The sequence below is a fragment of the Vigna unguiculata genome, chromosome 3 (genome assembly GCF_004118075.2).
Source record: "Vigna unguiculata cultivar IT97K-499-35 chromosome 3, ASM411807v1, whole genome shotgun sequence".
Classification (NCBI taxonomy): Eukaryota; Viridiplantae; Streptophyta; class Magnoliopsida; order Fabales; family Fabaceae; genus Vigna; species Vigna unguiculata.
The window spans coordinates 7074124-7087537 of record NC_040281.1 but is presented as its reverse complement, the minus strand read 5'-3'; the positions used below and the strand labels follow the sequence as shown (position 1 = coordinate 7087537).

At 31.4% G+C, this 13414-nt stretch overlaps 2 protein-coding genes across 2 annotated transcripts; one reads left to right on the top strand and one right to left on the bottom strand.

The window, feature by feature from the left end:
* Positions 1-5: 5 nt before the first annotated feature.
* Positions 6-1085, bottom strand: LOC114177677. Its single transcript, XM_028063132.1, has 2 exons — positions 595-1085; positions 6-413 (listed from the first exon to the last, which is right to left on the bottom strand). The coding sequence occupies exon 1, from the start codon at positions 1003-1005 to the stop codon at positions 601-603; it is 405 nt and encodes a 134-aa protein (XP_027918933.1). The 5' UTR covers positions 1006-1085; the 3' UTR covers positions 6-413; positions 595-600.
* A 3737-nt stretch (positions 1086-4822) lies between these two features.
* Positions 4823-7952, top strand: LOC114176172 (transmembrane emp24 domain-containing protein p24delta4-like). Its single transcript, XM_028061119.1, has 4 exons — positions 4823-5127; positions 6777-6989; positions 7393-7469; positions 7576-7952. Exons 1-4 carry the CDS (start codon positions 4915-4917, stop codon positions 7718-7720), a joined length of 648 nt encoding a protein of 215 aa, XP_027916920.1. The 5' UTR covers positions 4823-4914; the 3' UTR covers positions 7721-7952.
* Positions 7953-13414: the final 5462 nt, after the last annotated feature.

The following is a 13414-nucleotide window of genomic DNA, read 5'->3' as shown; positions in this document are numbered from 1 at the left end:
GGAGAGAAAAAAGGGAAACAAGTTCCACTGAATAGTAGTAATAAAAAAAGTTCAACACTAAAATCTGCTATAGTAAAGGAGAAACTAAAGCATGGATTTAGGAGATATTTGTTTACACGAATTAGTCAAAGAATTGGGACCAAAGCAGTAATAAAAAACAAGAACAGAATGTGCTAAAACCACAAAAATACAGTTCTCAACTTCCACAGGTTAAGTTGCCTGAATGCTGAGCCTTTGTTAAGATCTACCGGAAAAAAACAAAATATGGATTTCCATTTAACAAGAATAATTAATCTTCTTTCTTCTGTAGTTGCTGAATAATCAGTATATCTTCATTTTCATCTCTGTTTTGACAAAATTCAGATGTAATGTAATCCCTCTCCACTTTTCTGACAAAAGCACCAGGACAGGAACTGAAGAAACAAAAGCAACAAAGGTTAAAAAGATAAGTATTTTACAATTTACTGTATATGTATGCACCAGTTTCGTTATAGAGATTCTTTGAAGAAAAAAAAAATTAAAGTGAACTTCTTTACAAATTAATTTGTGCTTTTTTGTATAAATTGTTAAATGTTTTTATAGTTTCTAAAATACCTGTTGTTAAGAAGGATGAACCTTGCTAGAAGAAATGACTGAGTTAACTGAGGCCTCAATGGTGTATCTCTTGGAAGCAACAGAAGTATCACTTTCCTCCATTTTTCTTCCACTCTCAGCAGTTTCAATGAAGCTATCAACTCCAGTTTTTGAGATTCTCTCAACCTCTTCTTCAAAGTACCTAAACTCTTCCATGGCACTTTCCATGATGATCCTATCAAAATGATCCTCTGCTTGCTGCATAATAGCCTCTGCTTCTTCCACCTCTTTCTGTAGTTCCACAGCTACCCATGCCTTGTATGACTCAATCTCAAACAGCTTCACTAGGTCTTCTGTTGTGAAAAGATCAAAACTTTTGTCATGCAAAGGTTGATCTGAGAGAAATGTGAACTGGGAAATGAGGGTTTCCATTTTTCTTGAGAGTGAATTGATGAAGCAGATGTCAGTGGTGAGTCATATATACAACAAGCATTTGTCTTTTTACAACGTTAAAAAAAAATTGGCACTGTTGGGTCACGTGGTTCCTAACACATGTTGGACAAAATCTTAGTGTAAATTCTTGTGGGACAGTGAAACCAGTAACATAAGACATAATCATTAGCTCTTTTTATTTGGATATATTATAAGAAAAAGAATTTCACGAGCTTCATTTTATGTTAGATAACATAATTTTTTCATGCAACAGACATTATTATTATGATGTGAAAAAGGCTTAGATAACCGTTGGAACACCTTTTCTTCTGATTTATCAAAGGCTAGTGAATGAAGCTTTCTCATTTATGAAAGACTTGACTTTTCTGATATAAGGGCAATTTTATTCACAACTTGATTTTGATGGATTGTTAAAAAATATATAAAATATCTAATGCTTTTTGTTATTTTCATGAAGTATAATAATACTTTCGATAACTTCTCAAAAGATCTTATGGTTTTTGTTATTAAAATAACCCAATCTGTTTCTTAATTACTTAAACACAGATTCTAAAATGTTTATTAATGAACTGCATAAAGTAAGGCATAATATGCCTTTTTAATCAACAGTGGTATTCACAAAAATGTGAAGAGCAAAAGAAGCTATTTTCAGCAACAAGCAGTGCGAGTTGCTTTTTTTAAATGCTCTAACGGTTTTATGCTATTTTTTGTGTTGTTTTATCCATTAGGGTAACCACAGCAGTGGAATATCTTAACGATGTGCTTGTAACTGTTATCTTATCTCTTAAATCATTAATAAATTTTAATTTCAGTTTTCTTTTCTTATAGTTTTCAAAAATAGTCCAATAAGAACAGTTTATTAAATAATGGAGTAAATTTTTATTTTCAATTAGACTAAATTTGGTAAACAAACTTGAATAAGAATTAAGAAAAAAACAGTAAAATTGATTATAATCTTGTCAAATATTATATTATGATGAAATTAGAAAAAAACAAAAACAAATCTCACGTATCTGATTCACTCATAAACTACTATTATTAATAAGATACGTTTTACGTTCCTATAAAAAAAATAAAATAAAACATTAAAGACGGGTTTTAATTTTTTATATTATTTTTGTCACTCTAAAATTTAAACTTACTTTTTACATTTATCTGCAATCTAAATACATTTTCTTTTATGTTATGTTAGTAATATTTATATATTAAAAATCTAACGTTGATAACAATCTTAACATATTGTTTTTAATTACATAATTTACGTGATAAAATTTGTATTCATATAAATTGTTTTTCATAGTTATTATTTACATGACTTTAAATTTTAAAAGGAAAATATATGGGATGTTTTTGTAAGATATGTAATATATTTACAATTTTAGTGAAACATGAAAAACATTTTAACAAATTATTATTATTATTATTATTATTATTATTATTATTATTAAAGTATTTACTATATATTTTTATTTTAAAATATATAGTTTTATGTTAATTTAAAATTTTCTTTAACTTAAATTTGTAACGATCAAGAAAATATAATATTTCTACTATTTTAATTCATACCAGTTAAGTACTAAATAAATCTCATCATATAAATGAGAGAAAACATATATAATCATACAAGTACAAGTATAGTGTGGGAACAAACCCTTAAGATTTATAAAAATACATAACTTATCAACATATTTTTACTCCCATGAAAACTAAATAACTACATCATCTTCTATGTCTATATACATTAAACCAAAATACATAACTTCAAGTATCATCCTCAACCTACTTACTAGCATCACCATCACTTATAGTCTCGTTTGCTCACCTAATAAAAATAACCATTACAACAAACAACCAACAAACAAAAAAGAGTAAATTAATGGTAACTTAAGCATACATAAACATTTATGGCATAAAGATCTATAACAATAATCTAACAGACCAAGCTAGCCAAACAACAATCCACACACACACGCAATCTAGTAGAGTATAAGGATAACTTCTAAATAAGTATCATTAGCAAATGCATAACACTACACTCACTTGTCATATCCTTCCTCCTTACAACATTCAATCATTGTATCACATTTTATTGACCTTGGAACACTTCCTTGAATCATTCATCTCCATCACATAACTTATCTCTTAATAATTTCCTTTTCAAATAGAGCATATTTGAAACTTATAAGCTTGTCTAGTGAGAACAAACATTCAGTTAACGAGCAATCCTTGGATGTCCACTTGCTTAGCAACCAAGTGTCTCATTAAGTGAGTCCAACACTCGAACTAAATTTAGGATAATTCGCTAAGTGAGAATAAACTCGCTCAGTGAGTAAGTCTCCCTTCCTATGACTTTCCACCAAACTAGTGGTTGGCGTTCACTCAGTGAGAGTTTGCTCTCTCAACAAGCAGGCTTCCTCTAACTCTCTACCAAACTATTTTTTGATCGTCACTTAGCGACAATGGGGTTCGTCGAACAAGTTTACATAACACTACAACAAAATTATGCAAGTTAGACTATGCCAAAATACCAAAAACCCATCCCATGTTTCACAAAGTCATAAACATACAAATTTCATGTTGAAACACCTCAACTTAGCCAGAATCATCACATTCACCATACATACAATATGAAATCCTAAATTTCATAACATACACGTAGACATGAAATTGAAAACCTACATTTCAACTCACTCACAACACATTAACATGATAATTGGTCACACAATTGTCATCTCATAGACATAAAAAATTAATAAGATGAAATCAAACATTAAATAGTTAAAATTAGCTTCCATCACCTCAGACAAACCCTCTTTCTCAAGTTGTTGCTCTCTATAGCTCTATATAACACAAGTTCACATAAACAATCAATAAAAAACATCAATTAGAGTTATAAACATAACATCATGATCCCACATGCAACCCAAGAACTAAAATGCCTAAAAAAAGACAAAGCGAAAACTTATTATATTCGACTTTTCGAATGATTATGTAAATCTCCTCATTGGAAATGATCCTACGCCTATGATTTTTAATAAAATGAAGATTGGGATAAGAATTGAAAAGAAAATCCAAAGAAAATGTTTAGAAATGAGATGATGGTTTTATAGAATTAAACTTCAATAATTAAAATTTTTTGTTAAAAGATGTTTTTCTTTTTATAAAAACTATCACTATTCTAAAGTCAATTTTTAATTTCTCACAAAATTTAAATAATTTTATTAATTCATTATTTAATATATTAAAAAAATATACATTTAAATATTATTTATTTAGTTTTAGTATAGGGACAGCTAAACCAATGAACTATTAATCAATAATTTCAGTTATTCAATTATCGACCCAATTTTTTCAACAGTTTTACAAATTGATTATCAATTAATTGTTTTGTTGTTTAAAATATTTTAATAAATATGTAAAATTTTAAAGAAGTTATTGAAAAATTTAACCCTATCAACTTTCACAAGACACAAATAAGTATATACATTTGAAAAAAATATTAATTTTAGGTCTCCTTAAACTCACAAGTAGTTTGTTTTGTTTTTTGTAATTTTAACTTTTAAATTTTAGAAATTTAACAATTTTATTGACATTAATTAATTGAATTATTTTTAACGATATCTTAAATCAACATGTTAGATCCAACATTATAAAAAAAAAGTTTAAAATAAAACAAAAAAAAGTACAATTTATTTAATCAGTGATAGATAAAAAATAAAGATAAGAATTAATTAACAAAATATACAAAACGAGAGGGAAGTAACGTAAAATTGAGATTATAGAGCCAAAGCGCACCCTAGCTAGCTCCATGGTACAAAGAGATCGAAAGAGTGGATAGAGAAAAAAAAAAACATTGTTGTTTTGTGGAGAGAGAGAAGAGGCAACGCAATGCGGAACAGAGGTGTGTCAACGTTGTTACTCCTGTTTTTCTTCTTCTTCTTCTCAATCAATTTGGTTCCTTCTGCTCTCGCTATTTGGCTTACCGTGCCCGCCACTGGTACCAAGTGCGTCTCTGAAGAAATCCAACACAACGTCGTCGTTTTGGCCGATTATGTCGTTATACCCAGTGATCATTCCCAGAATCCCACCCTCGCCGTCAAGGTACCCTTTTTCCCTTTCATTCTCACACCCTTTTCCGATTTATTTCCTGGGTCTTTATTCAATTGCTCGTTGCTTTCTTTCCCAGCCAACTTTTATTTCCTGATTTTTTTCCAATTTGTTATTTGGTTAAGAAATTTTAGGTTCAAGTGAATCTGCTTCCTTGATTTGCGTGTCGTGTGCCTGTTGTGAATCTCGATTGTTTTGGAGGGGGGTATGTTTTGTCGTGGATTTGTTATTATTGTTCGGTTTGGAAAATTATCATGTGTGTTGGTTGGTTGGCTGGTTGTATTGTTCGGTGGTCTATGTTGATTGCTGTCTTTGGTACTTTGGAGAGGTGAAAAAACGTTTGACACTTTGCAGAGGAGCTGTTTGCTTAATTGATTAGTTGGGAGTTCATTTTTATTTTGATTTGTGGACGTTAATTTTATGTTTGTCTTTAGGAATTTGTATCCTATTATCTATTATCTTGTGTCGATCATGAAATCTTTTATGATATTTTACACCGTGCGTGGTTATACTTGTCTGTGGTGTTATAATGCTATGAATTTCGAGTACATTGTTTTGTTGAATGTAGTTTTTGTTACGTAAAATTTCTTGGAATATGGTTGTGGAGTGGAGCCTGAACGGTTTAGGTGTTTTCTCTGGAGAATACACTTGCTAAGCAGTCCTAAAGTTCACAAAAACACCAAGTGAGTGTCAATTATGTGCAACGTGACGTGATCCACAATGATCATGCCTATTTAATGGGTCTGTTCTATAATGATTGGCTACGGGCTTTCTGGAATCTAGAATTTTGAATTCAAGGAGGACGTGGGGATAATGGAGCCTCGATCACATTTGAAAAGAATCTAGAATCTCTATTTACCGGGCCTGAAGAGGGTTCTAGACTCACAAGCCCTTTAAGCCCCAAGAGGGATGGTCTCAGACTGTGATGTAATGTGGTGGTGAGGCCAGCCCCTATTAGACATTGCTCGTGATGGACACTTCTTACATAGCCATTTATTCTGGTTTGATTCTTTGCCTGACGTCTCTAATGAATAATTTGCTTCTGGAGATCTGGTGGTAATGGAAAGGCGAAAAGACTTAACATATATGGTTGCCTACATAATGGTGATAATGTCTTCCGACATGGTTCCTAGAGCAGTATTCTTGCTATGCTTAGTGGTTGGCAAGATGAAAGATGATAGCAGAGTTTAAGACTTTAATGCTGTTTGGAACTGATAATATCTGTCATGTTAGAAGTATGTAGTGTGGTACAATAGGGAGTTACATGTGTCGTAATTTATGTTTGGACAGAGAATAATCTCTATAGGAGTCATAACACACCCTTTGCTGCATTGTGTGAATTCTGTGATTCTGTAATAAAAAACCACCAATTTGTCAATTTGTGTTCTGTTAGATACCCTAGCTACATAAATTCACACAAAAAATTCCTAGTCCGAACAGAAATAAGGTTGAATAATTATGAAAAACGTTTACTTCGAAACATTCTACAGTTCTACCAAGTAATGTTGTTTAGTGTTGCTTGTGTCTCTTTGTTATCAAGATGTAATTCTGGATGGCTCTTGAATGACAACCTTCTAATTTCAGCTTGTTAAAAAGGTCTATTTCTTCTCTCTTGGTTTCTAATAGTAATATGTTTTCTTTAGGTAACATCACCATATGGAAACAATCTTCATCACAAGGAGAACACAACTCATGGTAATATCGCATTTACTACTCAAGAGGCTGGAAACTACCTGGCATGCTTCTGGGTGGATAGTCATAATCAAATAGTTGGTGAGGTTAATGTAAACCTTGATTGGAGAATTGGGATTGCAGCCAAGGACTGGGATTCAGTTGCTAGAAAAGAGAAGATTGAGGTAAATGTCCAAGGGATATGCATAATTCTTTTGAATCTTCCTATGCTATGAATATCTAGTACAAAAACAAATCCTAATCCACTAGAAATATCCCGTAGATAGAACTTAATTGTTGGTTAGCATTAGTTATAATAAGAAATCTGTCAAGCCACTGTTTTAAAATACATTAAGCTGAAAGCATTTAGTAATTGCATGTGAATCGAAAAGATTTGGATCCTGTCATGTTCCGCCCAAGTTATGAGAACAAAAAACACTAAAGAATGTGTAATAGGCCCCACACAAACAACGCTGAGTTCACTACTGTTGTTTTTGTATCTTTCTCTCTCAGAGCATAAGAACACGAGAGGATCCAAATCTGAATGCTTCTCTTTTCTAATTTATGTATCATGTGATTGACGCCTAGGGAGTTGAGCTTGAGCTGAGAAAGCTAGAAGGAGCAGTGGAGGCCATCCATGAGAATTTGCTTTATCTCAAGGGCAGGTAATTCCTATTACATCAACATAATCAATCCCCTATGAAGAGTTTATTCCAATTTCCTTCCTAAACTTTTCATATATATGATTTTTCTTTCGGGTTATTTGTTCAGGGAAGCTGAGATGAGGATTGTGAGTGAAAAAACAAATGCTAGGGTGGCATGGTTTAGCATTATGTCTTTGGGTATCTGCATTACTGTTTCAGGTTTGCAATTGTGGTATCTGAAGCGGTTCTTCCAGAAGAAGAAGCTTATATAGATTATGCTATTGTTAGTTTAGTGGTACAAAGAACATTTAATACTTATTTTTTTTTTATGAACACTACTTCAAGTGTTACACAGAATTTTTTTATACCATAAGTAGAGTTTCTAACTTTTGTCATCCACGGATGATTACTACAATGAATTGTCTTGTATGATTGGGATATGAAAAGCGGCTGATAAGAGAAGATTTTTAATGAATGAACTAGGGTATAAGGTGGGCTATCATATCTGTTTGTTGTTAGTTACCATCTTTATGCAGGGAATTACTGGGTAGGATAAGATCAGTAAGGAGAATTGCGTTGAAGCTTGACTGTTTCCATTGCTACTGCTGTTGAGGATATAAAGGCCTTTTGGGTTAATTTAGTGATAATATTATTTTGTTTGTTTGGCTAGAGGAAAGTAAACTATAAATACTATAATTTAGTGATAATATCATTCATTAGCATTGTTTTTTGTCTTGTCATAAAATTCTTTCGGTTCATTTGATCAGATACTACTAGTGCTCATGAATTAAGTCACAACAGATATTGAACACAGAATTCTATTAAATAGATTATGTTTTCTACTGTCTTGGATCATATCCAACATTTACGGCGATCTTTAGATTTGCATTAGAAATTCGTTGACGGGTTTATTTAGATTTATAATAATGAAAAAGTTATTATTAAACGTTAAATATATTTTTAGTTCTTAAATTATTTTAAAAATCATGTTTTATTCTTAATATTTCGTTCTTATCGACGAAGTTCATGTAAAATAAAAGTTATATTATAATTTATTGTAAAATATTCTGGACGAAGTTCATGTAAAATAACACATAAATTATATGTGATATAGTAACTGCTCTCTATGTGTTGTTTATTAGAGTGAATATTTTACATGAATTCATAAAATATAAGGATGAAATAGATGTATATTAATTTAGTAACTAAATACAAATTTTGATTTTGGAAGTGCTTTGAATATGAAAACCATGATAGTGCATATTTTCTTATAACTCTATTGGGATTTAATATGCAAAAATGAATAGAATAAAACATTGATATTAATAATAGCACAAATATATTTTATTCAAATTAATTGAAATTGAAAATACAAGTAAAAGTATCCTACAATTCAATTATACAACAAATCCAAATTTGAGAAGCCTTTAATCATTTAAATGTCAAGAAAGACGTCATATGATAAAGTCATTTGATGAAGTTTGAAAACACTTTCAAGAATTGTCTAAAAAGGTTAAAATCTTGAAATACCAATTCACCTCCTTTCTTGGTTTGTATATATTAGATGTATCATTTTTAACAATAACAATTATTAGGATCAAGTGCTTATTACTAGGCCAAAAGCTACAATCATTTGTCAAGGTGCAACTCTTTTTAGTTAAGAGTGTAATAGTTCAAGTACCACGATTCGATTGTAACTCGACCTACTTGATACATCAGTGTTAATAGATTATTTCAAACACATTAAAGATAGCAGTAAAGGTAAGAAAAGAAAAGGCAACAATTTTTGTACTAGTTCAATTCAAGATGAATCTACATCCAGTTTTCTTCTAGAAACCCGAGCTAGAAGATTTTCACTATATCAAAGAGTTTACAAGAATTACAAGTGCTCCTTAATAACTCTAAATCCTATGACATCAAGAACTTGATAACCCTATTAAGAATCACTCTTTAATGCAATGCTACACACAATTGCATCAAAAACATCACCTACACATTGATAACAATATACAAAATTAAGAAATACAAAAAGTAAATGAAATGGTTACACTTGGAAGTGGAGATTTCACAATCCAATCCTATTACCAAGCAAGAACTCTCAAAAGCTTATCCATCTTGAAGACTTCTTGGAAGAGCGTATGAAAACTCAGTAGATTGTCCTCCAAGAACTCAAGAATGTGTTTTTCCAATCTCCCAATTTTCTCTGATTTGAACAATAGCTTCATGTTTTCAAAATGAATCAAAGCTAGTTTAGAAGGAAGTCGTTGCTACAAAGATTAATGGATTATGATAGTAATCTAATCCATTATCGAGGTTATATTTTAAGTTCAATGACTCCGTCAAACAACTTAATGGATTAGATAAGTAGGTAATTCATTATTGTGCTTTTCTTACTTCCAGACTTATCTTAATCAATTGTGTTAACACTCTTAGGCTTTGCTTACATTGATTCTAAGCATGCACTACCTATTCATATGAATGGTTTAAACTCATTATTAGTTGCAATGTTGAACCATGTTACTTGACTTTAGACGTCTTCAAAACTTCAATTGAGTGGGTCAACTCCATTTTTCAATAATCTCCCTCTTTCTTTTTTTTTTTATGATGGCCAATCCTACAAGAGAAACACAAGTACTTTTCTCCCCCTTTTGACATTAGCAAAAAGAACACAGGGGTGTGAAAGAACCAAACATGCAGGTAACAGTGGATAACAAAAGAATATGAAAGCAGAGATCAATATCAACTCTACATCAATAACAAGTAATCAACACAATGTAAGGCAAATATTTAACGGAGTACAGAGCAACTAATCATCAGAGTGCATACAAGTAGTTAAGGGTATTACAGTACAAGATTACTAACAAAGTTAGTGCAACGTAAGGATTAAAATGCGAGAGACTAAGCCACTAAACCTTGTGAGGCAAAAAAGTGAAAATCCAACTAAAACATCTAAAAAAACATTCAAAACCGTTATTTACATTTGCTCCCAATAATTAGAACCCTCCTGTAATATTGAAGAGGCCATTGGAGAAGAGTGGTATTTACATGAATGAAGAGTAGGGATGAAGAGAATGTGATAGTCATGGTATGCATGCCATCATATAATTTTGTACCAGAGTAAAATGTAGTAGGTGTGGATAGGAAGATGGAATTTCAAAGTACAAGCAACATTGTTCAATCAATTTCCCAAAAAAAAAGAACATCATATACTTAATGTGCAAACCAAATACAAAAAAATTATATCATATTGGCTCAAAGTACAATCAATAATAAAAGAACAATCTTGATTCTAGAAGGTAGATGCATAGTTACTCCCCCTAGGAATAAGAATCAACACACCTATAGTCACTTTCTCATCATAAATTTTCAAAGATTGTAATGTAAAGAGTGTAAGTGAGAGATTGATTATCAAGGCATAATTTAACCAATTTAGTAGAAGATTAGTTGATTTGGAACTTGGCATACACGATTATAACATAGAAAAAACATACACACAACAATTTTGAGTAAGCAGAATTTTAATAGGTTATCTAAATAATCTAATCGATTATTAGAATAATCTAATTGATTAGTTTGTGCATACACACGAAAAACACACATTTTACTTCAAGCAAGTTATGTTTAGTATGTTAAAGTCATGCTTCTTTCTTTTTAGTGAACACACATGCAATAAATTCAAAATATGGAAGTACTTCAACCAACAATTATTCTCAATCACAATAGAAGAGAAAAGTTTCACCTTGGCAATGCCCAAAATTTGACCTTTGTTACTATCATCTTATGTAACATTACCATTGACTTTGTAAGATATCTTGCATAATTTTTTCACATCTCCTTTCATGTATCTTGAACATCCATTATCTAGATACTACATTGTGTTTCTTGCATCAAGAAACAACTACAACATAGGTTAAAGAGAAGATACATGTACCCAATTAAATTTGGGTCCTTTCATGTTAGTGGCTTGAAGTGTTCCTTTACTTATTTGTACTTTCCTTTAGGAACCCCAAAATTCTTAAAATAGCAAGAACTAGATGCATTACCACTTTCACAGTAGTAAAAGCAAATAACAAATGATCTTTTTCTCATATTAAGAAAACTTTTGGACTCTAATAAATTAATCTTGCCAGAATAGCCTATTCTTTCTCTATTAAGAACACTCCTATGGGAACCTAGTACTGCATCAAGATTTGATCTTACCATGGTGAACTTAGCAAGAGTCTTCATTAGGTATTCTATTTTTTCTAATTGTTTTGGACAGTTTCACATATTGGCATACTTTTCCCATACTTACAACTAGAGTTTTTCACAACTTTTCTAACTCTTCCAAGTTGACTTTTAGATTTTCGTTTTCCTCTTATTTTATTTTCCAACCATTTATTTTCTCCTTTGTACTTGTTATTTGAATATTGTATTTTTGTGGTTTCCTCGTGCAATTCTTTAAATACTTCAAGCAACTCACAATATTTATTTTCATCATCATTGGAATTAAAGTTACTTACACTGCTCTTGGAGGAACTTGATCCAGCCATCAGACATAGGTTTGTTTCTTCCTTAGTGCTCTCATCATATTCACTGGATGTGTTGGAGCCATTATCTTCCCAAGCAATGTAGGCTTTCTTTTTCTTGTGCTTTTCTACCTCATTCTTCTCTTCTAATTTTTGCTTCAACTTGAGGACGGGACATTCAGGTTTGTTGTGTCCCATTTTGCCATACTCATAGCATGTTGAAGTAGTAGATTTTTCTTGCTTCTTGGAAGGTCTCTTATTTCCTGCAGAATTATTGTTAGTTTTGTTTTTATACTTTAGAAATTTTGAGAACCTTTTTACCATTAGTCTTAGTGCTTCAATGTTAGAGTTATAATCATCATATGCAGATTCAAACTTTTTTGAGTTGGATTTTGGAGCAATTTTTACAGTAATCTTCAAGACAATGGTGTGTCTCTTCTCTCCATCTTCTTCTTCATTGAGTCTTCCTAGCTACAGTTCATGTTCCCTCAATTTTCTAAAGAGAGCAGCTATGCTCATGCTATTGAGATCTCTTTATTCAGAAATTGCTGTTACTTTGGGTTGCCATGTTCTGCTTAAACTTGTCAGTATTTTGATGTTGAGTTCTTCCTTATCAAATGTTTTGCCAAGTGTCAAGAGGTGATTTACTATATGTGTAAATCTCTTCTGAACATCACATATGCTTTCTCCAATCTTCATTCTGAACATTTCATACTCTTGAATGAGAGTATTCTTCCTTGATCTCTTGACGTCATTTGTGCCCTCATGAGTCACTTCCAAAACATCCCACATTTCCTTAGTTGATTCATAAATAGAGACCCTGCAAAATTCATCCAAGGTTAGTGTAGAAGATATAATGTTCTTGGCTTTAACATCATAGTATGCCTTTTTGTTTTCATTAGAAGTCCAAAGAGAGAATTCTGTAGGGATAACTTTGCCTCCCACTATCTTAGTTGGTTGAAAAAGTCCATTTATAATAGCATCCCACACACCTTTATCATCAGCAAACAAAGGTGGTATGTTAATAGAAGCCCCTTCAACAAAGGTTTGAGATATATTAGCCATATCCAGGATTTTTCTAATCGATTAATATTCGATTAACTAGCTTTGATGCCAATTGTTAAAAATGATACATCTAATATATACAAACCAAGAAAGGGGGTGAATTGGTATTTCAAGATTTTAACCTTTTTAGACAATTCTTGAAAGCGTTTTCAATCTTCATCAGATGCTCTAATCAATTAACTAATACAGTGTTAATGGATTATTTCAAACACATTAAAGATAACAGTAAAGGTAAGAAAAGAAAAGGCAATAATTTTTGTACTAGTTCAATTCAAGATGAATTTACATCCAGTTTTCTTCTAGAAACCCAAGCTAGAAGATTTCCACTATATCAAAGAGTTTACAAGAATTACAAATGCTCCTTAATAACTCAAAACCCTATGACATCAATAA

Coding starts and splice junctions, on each gene's coding strand:
- LOC114176172 (XM_028061119.1), top strand. CDS start 4,915: ATGCGGAACAGAGGTGTGTCAACGTTGTTACTCCTGTTTTTCTTCTTC. Junction 5,128..6,776: donor ATCCCACCCTCGCCGTCAAG/GTACCCTTTTTC, acceptor TGTTTTCTTTAG/GTAACATCACCATATGGAAA. Junction 6,990..7,392: donor CTAGAAAAGAGAAGATTGAG/GTAAATGTCCAA, acceptor ATTGACGCCTAG/GGAGTTGAGCTTGAGCTGAG.
- LOC114177677 (XM_028063132.1), bottom strand. CDS start 1,005: ATGGAAACCCTCATTTCCCAGTTCACATTTCTCTCAGATCAACCTTTG.